This window comes from Chlorocebus sabaeus, chromosome 22, assembly GCF_047675955.1.
Source record: "Chlorocebus sabaeus isolate Y175 chromosome 22, mChlSab1.0.hap1, whole genome shotgun sequence".
Taxonomy (NCBI): domain Eukaryota; kingdom Metazoa; phylum Chordata; class Mammalia; order Primates; family Cercopithecidae; genus Chlorocebus; species Chlorocebus sabaeus.
The window spans coordinates 89814178-89835430 of record NC_132925.1 but is presented as its reverse complement, the minus strand read 5'-3'; the positions used below and the strand labels follow the sequence as shown (position 1 = coordinate 89835430).

Sequence of the window (21253 nt, the reverse complement as noted above, 5' to 3'; positions counted from 1 at the left end):
TCCTGCCTCAGCCTCAAGTTATTATTATTATTATTATTATTATTATTATTATTTTGTTTTCTTGAGACGGAGTCTCACCCTGTTGCCCAGGCTGGAATGCAGTGGCGCAAATTCGGCTTACTGCAACCTCCACCTCCTGGGTTCAAGTGATTCTCCTGCCTCAGCCTCCCGAGTAGCTGGGACTACAGGTGCCCACCACCACGCCTGGCTAATTTTTGTACTTTAGTAGAGACGGGGTTTCACCATTTTGGTCAGCCTGGTCTTAATCTCCTGATCTTGTGGTCTGTCTGTCTCGGCCTCCCAAAGTGCTGGGATTATAGGCGTGAGCCACCATGCCCTGCTTTATTATTATTTATTTTTATTTTTATTTTTTTGTCTGAGATGGAGTATTGCTCTTTCACCCAGGCTAGAATGCAGTGGCATGATCTTGGCTCAGTACAGCCTCTGCCTCCCGGGTTCAAGTGATTCTCCTGCCTCAGCCTGCCAAGTATCTGGGACTACAGGTGTGTGCCACCATGCCCAACTAATTTTTGTATTTTTAGTAGGGATGGGGTTTCACTGTGTTGGTCAGGATGGTCTCTATCTCTTTACTTTGTGATCCACCCGCCTTGGCCTCCCAAAATGCTGGGATTACAGGCATGAGCCAGTGCGCCTAGCCCCAGTTTTTGTATTTTTAGTAGAGACGGGGTTTCAGCATGTTGGCCAGGCTGGTCTCAGACTCCTGACCTCAAGTGAGCTGCCCACTTCAGCCTCCTAAAGTGCTGGGATTACAGATGTGAGCACCGTGCCCAGCCCCTTTACTATGTTTTAAATTAGGTTACTTGTTTTTCTTTTTTTTTGGAGACAGAGTCTTGTTGCCCAGGCTGCCATGCTGGAGTACAATGGTGCCATCTCGACTCACCACAACCTCTGCCTCCCGGGTTCAAGTGATTCTCCTGCCTCAGCCTCCCGAGTAGCTGGGATTACAGGCATGCACCACCACGCCGGCAAATTTTGTATTTTTAGTAGAGACGGGGTTTCTCCATGTTGGTCAGGCTGGTCTCCAACTCCCGACCTCAGGTGATCCACCTGCCTCGGCCTCCCAAAGTGTTGGGATTACAGGTGTGAGCCACTGCGCCTGGCCTCAAAAAGTGAGGCGCACTTTTATTTTTCTTTTTGTTACTGAGTTGAAATCATTTTTTATATATTTTAGATACAAGTCACTTATCAAATATGTAATTTGCACAAATTTTCTCTCATTTAAACCAAAAAATTATACAGATGGGGGTTTTGCTGTGTTGCCCAGGTTGGTCTTGAACTCCTGGTCTCAAGTGATCCTCTGACCTTGGCCTCAAAAAGTGCTCTGATGATAGGCATGAGCCGATGTGCCCAGCTTACCTTTTTTTCTTTTCCTTTTTTTTTTTTTGAGACAGGGTCTTGCTCTGTTGCCCAGGCTGGAGTGCAGTGGTGCAATCATGGCTTACTGCAGGCTGAAAATCCCATGCTCAAGTGATCCTCCCACTTTAGCCTCCCAAGTAACTGGGACCATAGGGCGTGCCATCACACCTTGCTAATTTTTTTTTTTTTTTTTTTTTGAGATGGAGTCTTGCTCCGTCCTAAAGTGGAGCGATCTTGGCTCACTGCAAACTCTACCTCCCAGGTTCAAGAGATTCTCCTCCCTCAGCCTCCTAAGTAGCTGGGACTACAGGCGTGTGCTACCATGCCCAGCTAATTTTTGTATTCTGAGTAGAGATGGGATTTCACCATGTTGGCCAGGCTGGTCTCGATCTCTTGACCTTGTGATCTGCCTGCCTCAGCCTCCCAAAGTGCTGGGATACCAGGTGTGAGCCACTGCACCCAGCCTTTTTTTTTTTTTGAGACAGTCTCACTCTGTCGCCCAGGCTGTAGTGCATTCTCGGCTCACTGCAACCTCTGCCTTCTGGGTTCAAGTGATCCTCCTGCCACAGCCTCCTTAGTAGCTGGGATTACAGGCATGTGCCACCACGCCTGGCTAATTTTTGTATTTTTAGTAGAGACAGATTTCACCATGTTGGCCTACCTGGTCTTGAATTCCTGACCTCAGATGATCTGCCCGCATCAGCCTCCCAAAGTGCTGGGCTTACAAGTGTGAGCCACCGCGCCCAGCTGGACCTGGCTAATTAAAAAAAAAAATTTATAGGCTGGGCGGGGTGCCTCAGACCTGTAATCCAGTACTTTGAGAGGTGGAGGCGGGGTAATTGCCTGAATCAGAAGTTTAAGACCAGCGCGGGCAACATGATAAAACCCTGTATCTACCAGAAATACACAAAAAAATTATCCAAGCATGGTCGTGCATGTTTGTAGTCCCAGCTACTGAGGAGGCTGAGGTGACAGAGTGAAATAAGGTCTCAGAAAAAAAAAAAAAATTTGTAGAGACAAGGTCTCAGTATTTTGCCCAGGATGTTCTCAAACTTCTGGGCTCAAGCCATCCTTGTGCCTCAGCCTCCCAAAGTATTGGAATTACAGGTGTGAGCCACTGTGTCTGGCCTATGTATAGACTCTTAATTCTGTTTTCTTGGTCTGTATGTCTATACTATATCAATGCCACACTGTCTTGATTACTGTAGCTTTGTGGTAAGTTTTGGAATTGGGAAGTGTCAGTCCTCTAACTTTGTTGTATATATTCTTTTCTGTTTTGCTCAGATATTACCGGGTTGCAAATATTTTGCACACTTTTTTTTTTTTTTTTGAGATGGAGTCTTGCTTTGTCACCCAGGCTGGAGTGCGGTGGCGCGATCTTGGCGCATTGCAAGCTCCGCCTCCCAGGTTCACACCATTCTCCTGCCTCAACCTCCCTAGCAGCTGGAACTACAGGCACACTCCGCCATGCCAGGCTAATTTTTTTGTATTTTTAGTAGAGACGGGGTTTCACCATGTTAGCCAGGATGATCTCGATATCCTGATTTTGTGATCCACCCGCCTCGGCCTCCCAAAGTGCTGGGATTACAGGCGTGAGCCAATGCGCCCCGCCTTGCACATGTTTTTAAAACTTAATACATAATAGCTCATCCTGTATCAATTAACATAACTACTTTATTTATTCTTAGAGTTGCATAGTGTTTTTTTTTTCTTTTTGTTTTGAGACTGAGTCTCGCTCTGTTGCCCAGGCTGGAGTGCAGTGGTGTGATCTTGGCTTAAGCAACCTCTGCCTCCTGGGATCAAGCCTCGGGATCCTCCTACCTCAACCACTGCAGTATTTGGGACTACAGACACCTGCTACCACACCCAGTTAATTTTCTTTTTTTTTTTTTTTTGAGACGGAGTCTTGCTCTGTCGCCCGAGCTGGAGTGCAGTGGCCGGATCTCAGCTCACTGCAAGCTCTGCCTCCCGGGTTTACGCCATTCTCCTGCCTCAGCCTCCCGAGTAGCTGGGACTACAGGCACCAGCCACCTCGCCCGGCTAGCTTTTTGTATTTTTTAGTAGAGACGGGGTTTCACCATGTTAGCCAGGATGGTCTCGAACTCCTGACCTCGTGATCCGCCCCTCTCGGCCTCCCAAAGTGCTGGGATTACAGGCTTGAGCCACCGCGCCCGGCCTTAATTTTCATATTTTTTGTAGATACAGGGTCTCTACTGATGTGCATTTATGCTTTATTTTTTATATATATGTGTGTGTGTGTGTGTGTATATATATGTGTGTGTGTATATATATATAGAAACGAAGTTTTGCTCTCGTTGCCCAGGCTGGAGTGCAGTGGCATGATCTTGGCTCACTGCAACCTTTGCCTCCCAGGTTCAAGCAATTCTCCTGCCTTAACCTCCTGAGTAGCTGGGATTACAGGTGTGAGCCACCGCGCCCCGCCCAGCCCTGTTTTTAAAAAATGTATCCTAGGCTGGGCGCAGTGGCTTACGCCTGTAATCATAGCCCTTTGGGAGGCTGAGGCGGATGGATCACCTGAGGTTCAGAGTTCGAGTCCAGCCTGGATAACATGGTGAAACCTTATCTGTACTAAAAATACAAAAATTAGCTGGGTGTAGTGGCAGGCGCCTGTAATCTCAGCTTCTTGGGAGACTGAGGCAGGAGAATCGCTTGAACTCGAGAGGCGGTGGTTGTAGTGAGCTGATACCGTGCCATTGCACTCCAGCCTGGGTGACAAGAGCAAAACTCTGTCTCAAAAAAAAAAAAAAATTATATATATATATGTATATATATTCTACTAATATTTTGTGATTAGAGAGTTTAAACTATTTACATTTAAAGTAATTACTGATAAGTAGGGACTTTTGCCATTTTGCTCCTACTGTTATGTTTAGCTGATTGTTTTTTTGTAGTGAAAAATTTTTTTTTGTTTTTTTTTGAGAGCATGAGACTGTTGCCTAGGCTTTGGTGAGCAAAATAGTGCAGTGGCACAATCTCATCTCACTGCAACTTAGCTCAAGTGATCCTCCTGTCCCAGTCTTCTGAGTAGCTGGTACTGCAGGTGTGCCACCACCATGCCTGGCTAATTTTTGTAGTTTTTGTAGAGATAGGGTTTTGCCATGTTGCCTAGGCTGGTCTCAAACTGGGCTCAAAAAATCTACCTGCCTTAGCCTTCCAAAACACTGGGATTACAGACATTAGCCACTTTCTGCCCCCAACCCCCGTCCCCTCTTTTTTTTTTTTTCCTTGAGACGGAGTTTCTCTCTTGTTACCCAGGCTGGAGTGCAATGGTGCGATTTCAGCTCACCGCAAACTCTGCCTCCCGGGTTCAGGCATTCTCCTGCCTTTGCCTCCCAAGTAGCTGGGATTACAGGCATGCACCATAAAGCCCGGCTCATTTTGTATTTTTAGTAGAGATGGGGTTTCTCTATGTTGGTCAGGCTGCTCTTGAACTCCCAACCTCAGGTGATCTGCCCGCCTTGGCCTCCCAAAGTGCTGGGATTACAGGTGTGAGCTGTCACACCTGACCCACCCTTTTTAAATTTTTATTATCTTTTTTTTCTTTTTAAGAGACAAGGTCTTGCTGTGTTGCCTAGGTTAGAGTACAGTGGTGAGATCATAGCTCACTGGAGCCTTGGACTCCTGGGCTCAAGTAATCCTCCCGCTTCATTCTTCCCAAGTAACTGGAACTGCAGGCATACACCACCTGCCTTTTTTTTTTTTTTTCTTTTTTTAAATTTTTCATAGAGATGGGGTCTCACTATATTGCCTAGACTGGTCTCAAACTCAAGCAACTGGCTTCCTGAAGTGCTGGGATTACAGATGTTAGCCACTGGCCTGTAGTGAAAATGTTTTGACTCTCTTCTCATTTTCTTTCTTTTTTTTTTTAAGTAGAGATAGGGTCTCAGTATATGGCCCATGGTGGTTTCAGACTCCTGAGCCCAAGCAATCCTCTCACCTTGGCCCGCCAGTGCTTGTCATGCTAGGATGACAAGCATGAGCCACTGTGCCTAGCCTCTACTCATTTTCTTTTTTTCTTTTTAGTGCATAAGGAGGCAACCTCATTTTCTTATGTGTGTATTCTAAAGATATATTTGCAGTTACCATGGGAATTACACTTAACGTCTCAGTTATAATCTAATTTGAATTTATACTAACTTAAGTTCCATCGTATACAAATCTCTGCTCCTATCCAGCTCCTTTCTCTTGCCTTTTCTGTTAAGTCATGGATTACATCTTTGTAAATTGTATCTCAGTAACCTAGATTAATAATTTTTGATGCGTCTGTCTTTTAGATCACATTGAAAATGAAAAGCAGGAGTTACAAAGCAAAATTGCAATAATGCTAGTTTTTACAGTTGCCCTTGTATTTGCCTTTACCAGAGATCTTTCTTTTCTTTCTTTCTTTTTTTTTTTTTTTTTGAGATGGAGTCTCGCTCTTTCACCCAGGTTGGAGTGCAATGAATGGCACATGCGATCTCAGCTGACTGCAACCTCTGCCTCCTGGATTCAAAAGATTCTCTTGCCTCAGGCTCCTGAGTAGCTGGGACTGTGGTTGTATGCCACCACACCTGGCTGATTTTTGTATTTTTAGTAGGGACGGGGTTTTGCCATGTTGGCCAGGCTGGTCTTGAACTCCTGACCTCAGATGATCCACCTGCCTCGGCCTCCTTAAGTGCTAGGATTACAGGTGTGAGCCACCATACCCGGCCGAGATCTTTATTTCTTCACATAGCTTCATGTCTAGCTTTTTAAAATTCATTCTGGGCCAGGCACAGTGGCTCACGCCTGTAATCCCAGCACTTTGGGAGGCTGAGGTGGGCAGATCACGAGGTCAGGAGATCGAGATCTTCCTGGTTAACACAGTGAAACCCCATCTCTACTAACAATACAAAAATTAGCTGGGTGTGGTGGTGGGCGCCTGTAGTCCCAGCTACTAAGAAGCCTGAGGCAGGAGAATGGCGTGAACTGGGGAGGCAGAGCTTACAGTGAGCTGAAATTGCGCCACTGCACTCCAGTCTGGGTGGCAGAGTGAGACTCCATCTCAAAAAAAATTAAAAAGGCCGGGCGCTGTGGCTTAAGCCTGTAATCCCAGCACTTTGGGAGGCTGAGATGGGCGGATCACGAGGTCAGGAGATTGAGACCACCCTGGCTAACATGGTGAAACCCCATCTCTACTAAAAAATACAAAAAACTAGCCGGGCGCCCGCCTGTAGTTCCAGCTACTCGGGAGGCTGAGGCAGGAGAATGGTGTAAACCTGGGAGGCGGAGCTTGCAGTGAGCTGAGATCCGGCCACTGCACTCCAGCCTGGGCGATAGAGCGAAACTCCGTCTCAAAAAAAAAAAAATTAAAAAAATTCATTTTGAAGAATTCCCTTTTTTTTTTTTTTTCTAAAAACAAAAAAACGGAGTCTCACTCTGTTGCCCCGGCTGGAGTGCCGAGTGCTGTGGCATGATCTCAGCTCACTGCAACTTCTGCCCCCCAAGTTGAAGTGATTCTCCTGCCTCAGCCTCCTGAGTAAGCTGGGATTACAGGCGCCTGCCACCGCATCTGGCTAATTTTTGTATTTTTAGTAGAGGCGGGTGTCACCATCTTGGCCAGGCTGGTCTTGAACTCCTGACCTTGTGATCCATCCCCCTCGGCCTCGCAAAGTGCTGGGATTAAAAGTGCGAGTCACCGCGCCTGGACTGAAGAATTACCTTTTAGCATTTCTTACAAGGCCTGTATAGTGGTAATGAACCTCCCTCAGCTTTTGTTTATCTGAGAATGTCTTGATTTTTTTCCTTTTTTTTGTTTTGAGACAGAGTCTTGCTCTGTCACCTAGGCTGGAGTGCAGTGGTGTGCTCTTGGCTCATTGCAAGCTCCGCCTCCCGGGTTCACTCCATTCTCCTGGGTTCAAGCCATTCTCCTACCTCAGCCTCCCGAGTAGCTAGGACTACAGGCGCCCCTCATCACACCCAGCTAATTTTTTTTTTTTTTTTTTTGTATTTTTAGTAGAGACGGGGTTTCACTGTGTTAGCCAGAATGGCCTCGATCACCTGACCTCGTGATCCACCCGCCTTGGCCTCCCAAATTGCTGGGATTACAGGTGTGAGCCTCCATGTCTGGCCAATGTTTTTCCTTATTTTTTTGAAGGATAGTTTAGCCATATACAGAATTCTTGGTTGGCAATTTATATTTAGGGGTTTTTTTTTTTTTTTTTTTTAGATGGAGTCTTGCTCTGTTGCCCAGGCTGGAGTGCAGTGGCATGACCGTGGCTCACTGCAACCTCTGCCTCCAGGGTTCAAGTCATTCTCCTGCCTCAACCTCCCAAGTAGCTGGGACTACAGGTGCTCGCCACTATGCCTGGCTAATTTTTTGTATTTTTAGTAGAGACAGGATGTCACCATGTTGACCAGGCTGGTCTCAAACTCTTGACCTCAAGTGATCCACCCACCTCAGCCTCCCAAAGTGCAGGGATTACAGGCATGAGCCACTGCGCCCTGCCTAGGTCTTACATGATCATACATTTTGCCTTGGCATTCATATGGCTTTCTGAATTTCCCCATATACATGTTGCTTTGGAATGTCCTAATTTGCCGAAGAATTTCACCTCAACTTCTGTGGGCATCTATCTGTAATCTCTTGCCCCAAGTGCCTGTTAGTCTGTAGTCTGCTTTGCAGCTTTCATTAGCAATACCTGCTGCTTTCTTTGCCTGAATTTTGTGTTAGGTTGAAATAGAAGCATGCACCTTATGTGTGTCCTTCAAATACCCCCTGAGACAGGGTAGAACAGATATGTATGATAATTTGCAAATAAGGTCTGCTTTGCTCTTTGAGGGAGGAGCTGGGAATTGGGCTTCTACTGCTTTAAGACAAAAACCACTGCCATTCTGGAAAGGGGGTAGGGCAAGGGTGAATAAAAATACTGCAAAACTTTCCTTCTGTTTTGAAGATGGCTTTTTCTTGATTGGATATTTGCTTGTAAGCCTTGGACTCTTCTAAAACTCAGTCACAGTTGGTTCAGACAGTTACTGCTTGTTTTTCTGATGTTTCTATGGAGGAGTGAGACCTTGAAACTTCCTAGTCTGCCATTTTGATGACCTATGGGCTGTCTTTTTACTCTCTTGATAGTGTCCTTTGATACACAGAAGTCTTTAATTTTGATGAAGTCCCTTTATCTACTTTTTCTTTTAAAGTTCCTTGTGCTTTAGGGGTCATATTTAAGAAATCCTTGCCAAATCCAAGGTCATAAAGATTTGCCTCTTTTTCAGTAGCTATAACAAAGGTCCTGGGAATAACTTCTCATCTTGACTTGAGGTGTATGTCTGTCTTCAAAGCAATGACTGTGGTGAGGGTGATAGATTATTCCGATTGGTCATGCTGGATGGTGTCCGATCAGGTCTGAGACAGTGGGGTTGATACTACAATGCCGTTTCCAAAAAGGAAGGGCTAATGAGCGCTAGAAAAATCAGTAAATACTTATTTCATTTAGTAAATGTGAAGCATTCATAGTTCATTGAAAAGTTTATGGTGCCCAGAATACCTTTTTTTTTTTTTTTTTTTTTTTTTTGAGACAGTCTCACTCTGTTTTCTGAGCTGGAATGCAGTGGTGTGATCTTGGCTCACTGCAGCCTCAACCTCCCGGGTTCAAGCGATCCTCCCACTTCAGCCTTCCAGGAAGCTGGGACTACACATAGTCAGCGTGCCTGGCTAATTTTTGTGTTTTTGTTTTTTTTTGTTTTTTTTTTTTTTTTAAAGATGAAGTCTAGCTTTGTTGCCCAGGCTGGAGTGCAGTGACATGATCTTGGCTGACTGTAGCCTCGGCCTCCGGGGTTCAAGCATTTCTCCTGCCTCGGCCTCCTGCGTAGCTGGGATTACAGGTGCCTACTACCACACCTGGCTAATTTTTGTATTATTATTATTATTTTTTAATTGAAACGGAGTCTTGCTCTGTCCCCCAGGCTGGAGTGCAGTGGCACGATCTCAGCTCACTGCAAGCTCTTCCTCCCGGGTTCATGCCATTCTCCTGCCTCAGCCTCCTGAGTAGCTGGGACTATAGGTGCCTGCCACCGTGCCCGGCTAATTTTTTGTATTTTTGTAGAGACAGGGTTTCACCGTGTTAGCCAGGATGATCTCGATCTCCTGACCTCGTGATCCACCCGCCTCCACCTCCCCAAGTGCTGGGATTACAGGCGTGAGCCACCGCGCCCGGCCAATTTTTCTATTTTTAGTAGAGATGAGAGTTCATCATGTTGCTTAGGCTAGTCTCAAACTCCTGACCTCAAGTGAGCCACTTGCCTCAGCCTCCCAAAGTTCTGGTAATTTCTGTATTTTTTGTAGATATGGGGTTTTGCCATATTGCCCAGGCTGGTCTCAAACTCCTTGGCTCAAGTGGTCTGCCTGCCTTGGCCTCCCACAGTGTTGAGGTACAGGAATGAGCCACCGTGCCCGACCCCAGAGTACACATTTTAATTAAAAATGTATTTTTCTGGCCGGGCACAGTGACTCACGCCTGTAATTCCAGCACTTTGGGAGGCTGAGGTGGGTGGATCACGAGGTCAGGAGTTCGAGATCAGCCTGGCCAATATGGTGAAACCCCGTCTCTACTAAAAATATAAAAATTAGCCGGGCATGGTGGCGCATGCCTATAGTCCCAGCTACTCAGGAGGCTGAGGCAGAAGAATCACTTGAACCCGGGAGGCAGTGGTTGCGGTGGGCCAAGATCATGCCACTGGACTCCAGCCTGGGCAACAGAGAGAGACTGTCTCAAAAAAAAAAGTATTTTTATTATTATAAATTTATTATGTAAATGTTTAAAAGTGACTTCCAGCTGGGTGCGGTGGCTCATGCCTGTAATCCTAGCACTTTGGGAGGCCGAGGTGGGCGGATTACTTGAGCTCAGGAGTTTGAGACCAGCCTCGGTAACACGGTGAAAACCCGTCTCTATTAAAATACAAAAAAATTAGCTGGGCAGGCCGGTGTGTGCCTGTAGTCCCAGCTACTCGGGAGGCTGAGGCAGGAGAATTGCTTGAACCTGGAGGTTGCAGTGGGCTGAGATCGCACTGTTGCACTCCAGCCTGGGCGACAGAGCGAGACTCCCATCTCTTAAAAAAAAAAAAGAGGCCGGGCGCGGTGGCTCAAGCCTGTAATCCCAGCACTTTGGGCGGCCGAGACGGGCGGATCACGAGGTCAGGAGATCGAGATCAACTAGCCGGGCGAGGTGGCGGGCGCCTGTAGTCCCAGATACTCAGGAGGCTGAGGCAGGAGAATGGCGTAAACCCGGGAGGCGGAACTTGCAGTGAGCCTAGATCCGGCCACTGCACTCCAGCCTGGGCGACAGAGCGAGACTCCGTCTCAAAAAAAAAGAAACAAAAGACCTTCAGAGTTATTGCTGTTGATGTGGTCCCTGATAAACCAAGCAGTGGGAAACTAGTTTAGCTTTTAGTTCACATTCTAAAGTACTAATTTTTGTGGTTTATTTTGTACAGGTACTGCTATAACCAGAATTTGGAAGAAAAAGGAGCTACTCCTTGGGGCCCTCTTGATAAAAAGAGATGTGGGGGGATTCTCGACCCGCAAACAGAACTGGACCTTTTCGGTAAGTTCTGAAATTTTAATATTGAAATTGCCAGTGTTTTAATTATAAATATGTAACATTTTGGTCTACTATAAATGCAGATGATTTCTCTGTGGAGAAATAGTTTTTGGTTTTTTAAAAACGGAAACTTGACCGAGCGCGGTGGCTCACGCCTGTAATCCCAGCACTTTGGGAGGCCGAGGCGGGCGGATCATGAGGTCAGGAGATCGAGGCCATCCTGGCTGGTTGCCGGCGCCTGTAGTCCCAGCTACTTGGGAGGCTGAAGCAGGAGAATGGCGTGAACCTGGGAGGTGGAGCTTGCAGTGAGCCGAGATCATGCCACTGCACTCCAGCCTGGGTAACAGAGCAAGACTCCATCTCAAAAAAAAAAAAAAAGGAAAAGAAAATCAATTTGGAAAATAATTTCGAAAATGATTGTGAGACTGAATACCCAGCATGCCAAATGTTTTGTCATATAACATTTTAAATTTTTATTTATTTATTTAGTTTTTGAGACAGAGTCTCACTCTCTCCCCCAGGCTGGAGTGCAGTGGTGCGATCTTGACTTACTGCAACCTCCGCCTCCCGTGTTCAAGCGATTCTCCTGCCTCAGCCTCCTGAGTAGCTGGGATTACAGGCGCGTGCCACTATGCCCAGCTAATTTCATTATTTTAATATTAAAAAATACCCAAATATTTTGTTTCTTTTTGTCTCTTAGCAAAGGAATACGTATTTGGCTAGTAAGGAAAGCTAGTGAAATGTACATAAATGTTTATAAAAGTTGCATTGAGTTCACTAATTTATGTCTAGAATTCAGAGCTGTGCCTTGTCTGTGGCATGTTGATGCAGTTTGCTAAGCCACCTCTCAATTTTAGGGGTTACTGGGTACCAAGAAGAGTGGAGAAGGTGGTACCATTTAGTTGTAAATGGATTGTATTTTAAATTTATAGGGAGTTAATTTTTTTATAGCTAGTGTAATACACACTGTATTTTAACTAGTATTTAAACATCTTTTGTGTTTACAATTAATGAAATACTATACGAATGTGACTTTTTGATTTTGCTTGGTACATAGCAAAGAAATCTGACCTTTAAATGTGTGCATTCGTAAGTATTGATGCTCCAGTTGAAAATTCTGTTACTAGTACATTTTCTTTTTTTTCCTTTTTTCGAAATGGAGTCTCACTCTGTCACCCATGCTGGAGTGCAGGGGTACGATCTCAGCTCACTGCAGCCTCTGACTCCCAGGTTCAAGTGATTCTCCTGCCTTAGTGTCCCAAGTAGCTGGGACTACAGATGTATGCCACTACGCCTGGCTAATTTTTGTGTTTTTTTTTAGTAGAGATGGCATTTCACCATGTTGGCCAGGCTGATCTCAAACTCCTGACCCCAAGTGATCCACCTACCTCAACCTCCCAAAGTGCTGGGATTATAAGTGTGAGCCACTGCACCCGCCACTAGTAAATTTTCATTTGGATTGGCAGTCTGCAAGATTTTATTACTTACATTCAACAGATGTTCTCATTCATTATTTTGAAGCTTGGAGTTCCAATGAAAAATTTAGGTAGAGAACTGAGTTTAGAAAATCCATATAATGTTTAGTAAAACTAGTATTTCATAAATGCTGAATGACAGAGATCCTTATTTTCTCTTCAGTGGTCTTTTTTTTTTTTTTTTTTTTTGAGACAGAGTCTCGCTCTGTCGCCCAGGCTGGAGTGCAGTGGCCAGATCTCAGCTCACTGCAAGCTCCGCCTCCCGGGTTCACGCCATTCTCCTGCCTCAGCCTCCCGAGTAGCTGGGACTACAGGCACCCGCCACCTCGCCCGGCTAGTTTTTTGTATTTTTAGTAGAGACGGGGTTTCACCGTGTTAGCCAGGATGGTCTCGATCTCCTGACCTCGTGATCCGCCCATCTCGGCCTCCCAAAGTGCTGGGATTACAGGCTTGAGCCACCGCGCCCGGCCCTCTTCAGTGGTCTTTAAATTAAAACAACTGTGTGATGTTGGGTATTTTTTTTCTTTTAAAAATACAAAGGATTAGATCAGTTGTCAGCAAACTACAGCTGATAACCTGTTTTTGTAAATAAAGTTTTATTGGAAAACAGCAACTCTTATTGTTAGCAGATTGTGTATGGCTGCTTTCAAGCTATAATGGCAGAATTGAATAGTTGTAACAGAGGTTGTATAACCCACAAAATCCAATATATTTACGAACTGGCTCTTCATGGAAAAAGTTTCCTGACCTCTCGTCTAGATCAATGAGGTTGTACGTTAACATTTAAAAATATTTAGGTTGTAATCTATCCTCTTATTACTTATATTTATGGGTAACTATTTTGTAAGTAAGGATATTTCTTATAGAATTAACGTGATTTAGGTAAGCATTCAGAAATGTTAGGTAAATTTAGCTCTGTTGTCTAACTTTTTTCAAATTTAGAACATTTGTCTTTGACTTGTTTAAACTTATTTAAAATTATATCTTCCCACCTTAATTTTAGTTTAAATGTAAGTCATTATATGCTGTTTTTTAAGATCTTTGACCAGGAGGGAGACATAGTTTTTGGGAACTAATTTGAACCAAAAAAGATACAGGAAAATGATTTTGTTACATTTCCTTTGAACTTTTCTTTTAAAATTTGTTTTTATTTGGTTAAAAATAGTTTTTATAACTACTGATATTTTATGTTAGTAGAACGGTTTCTTGATTAGTCTGTATAAAATACAGATCTAAGAACCCTGCTACAGTAAGTTACTCTAAATCTATTTGGTCTTAATTTAGAAGGGTGAGAGATAATCCTTAGGCCGTGTTGGATGTGTTCTTGTCAGAAAACATGTGGATTTCATACCTCAGTCCTCATCTCATGAGTGTCTGATGAAGCTTAAATCTTCCTGCAAGAGAGTTGAATTGATTTTAAACATGGGAGACATTGTATTTAGTGGTAACATCTTAATTTTAGTGTTAAATTGTATTGCTTAAGAAGAACATCTAAACTTGCTCCTCTTTTTTTTTTTTTTTTTTGAGACGGAATCTCGCTCGTCACCCGGGCTGGAGTATAGTGACGTGATCTTGACTTACTGCAAGTTCTGCCTCCCGGGTTCACGCCATTCTCCTGCCTCAACCTCCCGAGTAGCTGGGACTACAGGCACCCGCCACCATGCCTGGCCAATTTTTAAATATTTTTAGTAGAGATGGGATTTCACTGTGTTAGCCAGGGTGGTCTCGATCTCCTGACCTTGTGATCCGCCCGCCTCGGCCTCCCAAAGTGCTGGGATTATAGGCGTGAGCCACCGCGCCCGGCCAACTTGCTCCTCTTATCATGAACAACATAGACATAACTAGTGTTAATGGGAGTCAGTGGAAGTCATCATGTTCTGAAAATCCATTAAATGTACATCATTCTAGCGTTTAGGTTAATGTTATTAAATTCCTATTACTTTAAGAAAGGGTTGGCTGGGCATGGTGGCTCACGCCTGTAACCCTAACCCTTGGGGAGACTGAGATGGGTGGCTCACCTGAGGTCAGGAGTTCAAGACTGGCCTGGGCAACATGGTAAAACTCCATCTCTACTAAAAATATAAAAATTAGCTGGACATGGTGGCATGTGCCTGTAATCCCAGCTACTCGGGAGGCTGAGGCATGAGAATTGCTTGAGCCCAGGAGGCGGAAGTTGCAGTGAACCGAGATCGTGCCATTGCATTTCAGCCTGGGCAACAGAGCGAGACTCCGTATCAAAAAGAAGAAAAGAAAAGAAAAAGAAAGGATTTGGTATTGCAATTATTTCTCTTGAGCTGAGTGACCCAGACTCAGTTGTCCTTTGAATTTTACTATGGTAGTGCAGTCTGAGCTCAGAAGGGCCTTATGATAGACCCTGTATGTTCTGGGAGGCAAGAATTGAGCTGGTATTAATATCTTAATGCTTTTGTTTTAATGCTGAATAACAGATGACCCTTCAGGTCTTTTCATGTTTTCCTTTTTCATGTCTCCCTACCTAGGATCCCAGGTGCCTAATTGCCTACTTAAACTAGTTTAGGGAACTTGGACTGAAGCCAAAACATGTAAAATGTCCTGGAATTTAGGCAAAGGAAAGAAATTGGGTAGGATGAAAGATTAGGTCACATCTTGTTTATCTCTTGAGTTCTGTAAATTGAGAATGTAAATTTAATACTTATGTCTATTTTTAAAATGCATTTTATTGCCATGAAAAAGTAGCATGAGACATTGAAATACGGAATATCAGCTTCTTCATTTGGGTCATGGGGATCATGCTTTAAGGCCTAATGCTCTCTCTAGGTCCCTCTCAGCATTAAGCCCCTGGATGCTGTTGCGTGGCTTAAATGACTTGCATATGATTTATGGCATGATTCATACTACCTTCTATGATACCCTTGGGTAGTTAAATAGGACCCAGGTTAGAGTGTTTCTTGGTGGAGCCACTGCAGAACTGGGATTTAGATGCAGCCAGGACTGATGCTCAGCTGGTGAACACTGGTATGCTTGTTCCTACTGGTGATTTACAACCAGTGTTCCCTTTGGGCCTGCATCCATTTTGATTGGGTGGTGTCCATGCTGTATCTGTAATAAAATATTTTGGAATGTTACCACTGGATGCAGCAGTGAGAAAGATACCTCCTGAAACTTACTGTAAGAAATTTACAGTGCATTGATTTTTCTGATATATAGGAATCGTCATGTTGACCTTGGAATTCTTAAGTTCCCTGGCTGTAGGAAATGGAAATTTTTGTAGCATGTCACCATTGTTAGCTTATTTGGTATTGCGGATTTTCCCTGTTGCAGGACTGGGTGAAAGCTTTTTCTGCAGCAGTCATGTTGAAAACCTTGTGTTGACTTTCCTCGTGTTCTGAAATGGGAGCATAAAAGTTTACTCCGCCACTTCGTCTTAAAATAGCAAAACTTTGCTGTTTTCTGCAGATCTAGGACCTTGTTACAGAACTCTGCCAAAAAAAAAAAATGTTTACAGAAGAATGTGCTGTGATTAGAGAAGAATATGCTGGTGTGTAGATTTCAAACTCTCTGGACAATATGAATAACACTGTCTTTGTTTCTACAGTGGGAGCCAAGAAGAAAGGTTTGCTCCCGGGTGGAACAGGGATTATCCTCCTCCTCCCCTTAAGAGTCATGCTCAAGAGAGACACTCTGGCAACTTTCCTGGCAGAGATTCACTTCCCTTTGATTTCCAGGGGCATTCGGGGCCTCCTTTTGCAAATGTAGAGGAGCATTCTTTCAGCTATGGAGCTAGAGACGGACCGCATGGTGACTATCGAGGAGGGGAGGGACCTGGACATGATTTCAGGGGGGGAGATTTTTCGTCTTCTGATTTCCAGAGCAGAGATTCATCACAGTTGGACTTCAGGGGTAGGGACATACATTCTGGGGATTTTCGGGATAGAGAAGGACCACCTATGGACTATAGGGGTGGAGATGGTACTTCTATGGATTATAGAGGTAGGGAGGCACCTCATATGAACTACAGAGACAGGGATGCTCACGCTGTTGACTTCAGAGGTAGGGATGCTCCTCCATCTGACTTCAGGGGCCGGGGCACTTATGATTTAGATTTTAGAGGCCGAGATGGATCCCATGCAGATTTTAGGGGAAGGGATTTATCAGATTTGGATTTTAGGGCCAGAGAACAGTCCCGTTCTGATTTTAGGAATAGAGATGTATCTGATTTGGACTTCAGAGACAAAGACGGAACACAAGTAGACTTTAGAGGCCGAAGTTCAGGTACTACTGATCTAGACTTTAGGGACAGGGATACGCCACATTCAGATTTCAGAGGTAGACACCGGTCTAGGACTGATCAGGATTTTAGGGGCAGAGAGATGGGAACTTGTATGGAATTTAAAGATAGGGAGATGCCCCCTGTGGATCCAAATATTTTGGATTACATTCAGCCCTCTACACAAGATAGAGAACATTCTGGTATGAATGTGAACAGGAGAGAAGAATCCACACATGACCATACGATAGAAAGGCCTGCTTTCGGCATTCAGAAGGGAGAATTTGAGCATTCAGAAACAAGAGAAGGAGAAACACAAGGTGTAGCCTTTGAACATGAGTCTTCAGCAGACTTTCGGAACAGCCAGAGTCCAGTTCAAGACCAAGATAAGTCACAGCTTTCTGGAGGTGAACAGCAGAGTTCAGATGCTGGTCTGTTTAAAGAAGAAGGCAGTCTGGACTTTCTTGGGCGGCAAGACACTGATTACAGAAGCATGGAGTACCGTGATGTGGATCATAGGCTGCCAGGAAGCCAGATGTTTGGCTATGGCCAGAGCAAGTCTTTTCCAGAGGGCAAAACTGCCCGAGATGCCCAACGGGACCTTCAGGTATGTTGATTGAGTGGACTGCTTTTTTTTTTTTTTTTTTTTTTAAAAAAAAAAAAACGTGGAGTCTCACTCTTTCGCCCAGGCTGGAGTGCAGTGGCGTGATCTCGGCTCCCTGCAAGCTCCACCTCCCAGGCTCACACCATTCTCCTGCCTCAGCCTCCCGAGTAGCTGGGACTACAGGTGACCGCCACCAGGCCCAGCTAATTTTTTTTTTGTATTTTTAGTAGAGACAGGGTTTCACTGTGTTAGCCGGGATGGTCTCGATCTCCTGACCTTGTGATCCACCTGCCTCGGCCTCCCAAAGTGCTGGGATTACAGATGTGAACCACTGCGCCCGGCCTGCTTTTTTTTTTTTAAAAATAAGACTTTTGTGAAGGGTGAAATTTATTTGTGTATTTATTTATTTATTTTTGAGACGGAGTCTTGCTCTGTCACCCAGGCTGGAGTGCAGTGACATAATCTCAGCTCACTGCAACCTCCACCTCTCAGGTTCAAGCAGTTTTCCTGCCACAACCTCCTGAGTAGCTGGGACTACGGGCATGTGCCACCATGCCTGGTTAATTTTTGTATTTTTGGTGCAGATGGGATTTCACCATGTTGGCCAGGCTGGTCTCGAACCCCTGACCTCGTGATCTGCCCACCTCGACCTCCCAAAGTGCTAGAATTACAGGCATGAGCCACCGTGCCTGACCAATTTATTTATTTAAAATTTTTTTTCATTTTATTTTTATCCTTGCACAACCATTAGAAAGCAAAATTTGTATTCAGGAGTGGAATGTAGGAATGTAAATCTCTAGAGAAAAGGCCTTTAGCTCAGATCATATATATGTATTTTCTTTTATTCTTTTCTTTCTGCTTCACTTTCCATTTATATATATGTGTGTGTGTATATGTGAAGGAACTATATATATATATATATTTGAGACAGGGTCTCACTTTGTCACTCAGGCTGAAGTGCGGTGGTGTAATCATGGCTCCTTGCAGCCTTGACCTCTCAGGCTCAAGTAATCCTCCCACCTCAGCCTCCTGAGTAGCTGGAACTACAGGTGTGCGCCAGCCTCCATGCATGGCTAGTTTTTTTTTTTTTCCATTGGAGAATGAGTCTCACTCTCGCTCAGTCTGGAGTGCAGTGTTGTGATCTCGGCTCACTGCAATCTCTACCTCCCAGATTCAAGGGGTTCCCCCACCCCAGCCTTCCAGGAAGCTGGGACTACAGGTATATGTCACCATGCCTAGTTAATTTTTTTTTTTCTTTTTTGAGATGGAGTCTCGCCCTGTTGCCTAGGCTGGAGTGCAGTGGTGCGATCTTGGCTCACAGCTACCTCCGCCTCCCGAGTTCAAGCAGTCTTCCTGCCTCAGCCTCCTGAATAGCTGGGACTGTAGTTGTGCACCACCACATCTGACTAATTTTTGTATTTTTTTTGTAGAGATGAGGTTTAGGTATGTTACCTAGTCTGGGCTGGAACACCTGATCTCAAATGATCCACCCTTCTCAGCCTCCCAAAGAGCTGGGATTACAGGCATGCACCACCATGCCTGGCCAGCAATTTTGTATTTTTTTGTAGACACAAGATTGCACTGTATTATCCAGGCTGGTTTCAAATTCCTGGGTTCAAGCAGTGCCCCCTCCTTAGCTTCCAAAGTGCTGGGATTACAGCAGTAAGCCACTGCCCCTACCCTTTTGATATGTGTTTATTCATTATTTTGTTTTATGGTGCTGATTTACATGCCTTGGGATAATTTAGTTTGAAAGTATATGTCTTTGGGAGTTGACTCTTGCAACTCTTGCTTTGTTAGACCTGTGATGGTTTAGGGATCATTTTCTTATTTAAATTTGTTGAGACAATACTTAGGAGTCTCCCTAGTCCTGAGGAGCTAATATTAATGTGAGGAGCTGATATTAATGTTGCAACTATCCTCTTGCAGCTAACGTAATTAACTTAAATGTTAAAACTTCTTGATATATGATTTAAGCAAGGAGGGTTATATTTGTAATTTTACAATGAAGGTATTCTCTTTTAAAGTAGGTTTGGCCCGGTACAGTGGCCTATGCTTGTAATTTCAGCACTTTAGGAGGCTTAAGTGGGAGGATCACTTGAGGCTAGGAGCTTGAGACCAGTGTGGTGCAACCTCAGGAGAGAATGTGACCGGGGAAAAGAAAAATAAGGCCAGGCACAGAGTGGCTCAAGCCTGGTTATTAAAGTCTTATTCAGCCTGTAATCCCAACACTTTGGGAGGCAAAGGTGGGCAGATCATTTGAGATCAGGATTTCAAGAATAGCCTGGTCAACATGGTGAAACCCCATCTCTACTAAAAATAACAAAATTAGACCGGGCCTAGTGGCTCATGCCTGTAATCCCAACACTTTGGGAAGCCAAGGCAGGCAGATAATTTGAGATTGTGAATTTGAGACCAGCCTGACCAACGTGGAGAAACCCTGTCTCTACTAAAAATACAAAATTAGATGGGCGTGGTGGCGCATGCCTGTAATCCCAGCTACTCTGGAGGCTGAGGCAGGAGAATCCCTTGAACCCGGGAGGCAGAGTTTGTGGGGAGGCGGAGGTGGCACTGTTACACTCCAGCCTGAGCAGCAAGAGCGAAACTCCATCTGAAAAAAAACCAAAAACCAAAATTAGCCAGGTGTGGAGGCAGGCATCTGTAATCCCAACTACTTGGGAGGCCGAGGCAGGAGAATTGCTTGAACTTGGGGGCGGAGGCTGCAGTGAGCTGAGATTGTGCCACTACACTCCAGCCTGGGTGACAGAGCGAGACTTTGTCTCAAAAGAAAAAAAAAAAAAATTATCTAGTCATCTTCTCTCACCAGAGGTATGAAGTACTGCTAGTTTACACCCCATTCTCCAGCTCTCAGACCAGGGAAATTTTTCTTTTTTTTTTTTTTGAGATGGGGGTCTCGCTCTGTCACCCAGGCTGGAGTGCAGTGGCACAATCTTGGGTCACTGAAACCCCTGCCTCCCAGGTTCAAGCGATTCTTCTGCCTCAGCCTCCTGAGTAGCTGGGACCACAGGTGCGCACAGCACAGTTGGCTAATTTTTGTATTTTTAGTAGAGACGGTTTCACCATGTTGCCCAGGCTGAGAAAATTACAGTTGTGAGAATATGTTAGTTTGTCTTTCTGGTTATTAAAGTCTTATTCAGTCTTGTCTCTCGTAATTTTTTGCTTTACTTTCAAGACTCTTTCAGTGAGCCTTGGTCTTAGCACATTTACATTCTTGTGATTTGAAGTCACGTTCTGGCACTCAGAACAATAGAGAAAATTGTGATTTTTTATATCTTCACATGATATGTCATTATCGTTTTTGATCCTGAGTAGCTAAATTTCATGTTGATTTGTATTTTGTACAGTAAAGTATATTTATTTGTGAAATAATTTTTCATTTTCAATTTAAGGATCAAGATTATAGGACTGGCCCAAGTGAGGAGAAACCCAGCAGGCTTATTCGATTAAGTGGGGTGCCTGAAAATGCCACAAAAGAAGAGGTAAGGCATGTCTTCTCTCCTGTTTCTCTGTGTCAATTAAAAATTTAAAAACCTTTTAATTTGAAAAATTAGATTCACAAAAAGGTGCAAAGAAATGCACAGAGAAGTCTTGTGTATTGTTCTCCCATCCTCCCTAAGTGTTAGTATTTTGCACAACTGTGGTGTAGTATCTAAACCAGGAAACTGACCCTGGTATAATTCATGAAGTTTATTCAGATTAGTTTATTCAGATTTCACCATTTATACATGCAGTCACTGAGGTGAGGTTAAAAAACATTATGACAAATGATTGCTCTCTTTAGACCTGATCACATCCTTTAGAGCATATTATTTCTGGAGTATGTACATAAGGATGCAGTTTATTTACAATAGTAAAAACTAGAAACTCCCTAACTGCCCAATATCAAAGGATTGGCTGACTAAATTAAGTCTGAACTATGGCAGTGCTCACTCTGTGCCAGACATTGTGTGAT

At 44.3% G+C, this 21253-nt stretch overlaps 1 protein-coding gene across 8 annotated transcripts in view; it reads left to right on the top strand.

Annotated features, from left to right (window-relative positions):
- Positions 1 to 21253, top strand: part of RBM6 (RNA binding motif protein 6) — a 123450-nt gene that overhangs the window by 11313 nt on the left and 90884 nt on the right. For 5 of the 8 annotated variants that reach the window (XM_038003891.2, XM_038003897.2, XM_038003890.2 and 2 more), the window contains exons 2-4: positions 10849 to 10958; positions 16005 to 17283; positions 20691 to 20780. In XM_038003891.2, the coding sequence (XP_037859819.1) occupies positions 10915 to 10958; positions 16005 to 17283; positions 20691 to 20780 (1413 nt within the window). In that variant the 5' untranslated portion in view covers positions 10849 to 10914. Of the gene's footprint in view, positions 1 to 10848; positions 10959 to 15730; positions 17284 to 20690; positions 20781 to 21253 lie in introns of those variants that run through there. The other 3 variants (XM_038003899.2, XM_038003900.2, XM_073010155.1) reach the window with 2 other exon arrangements.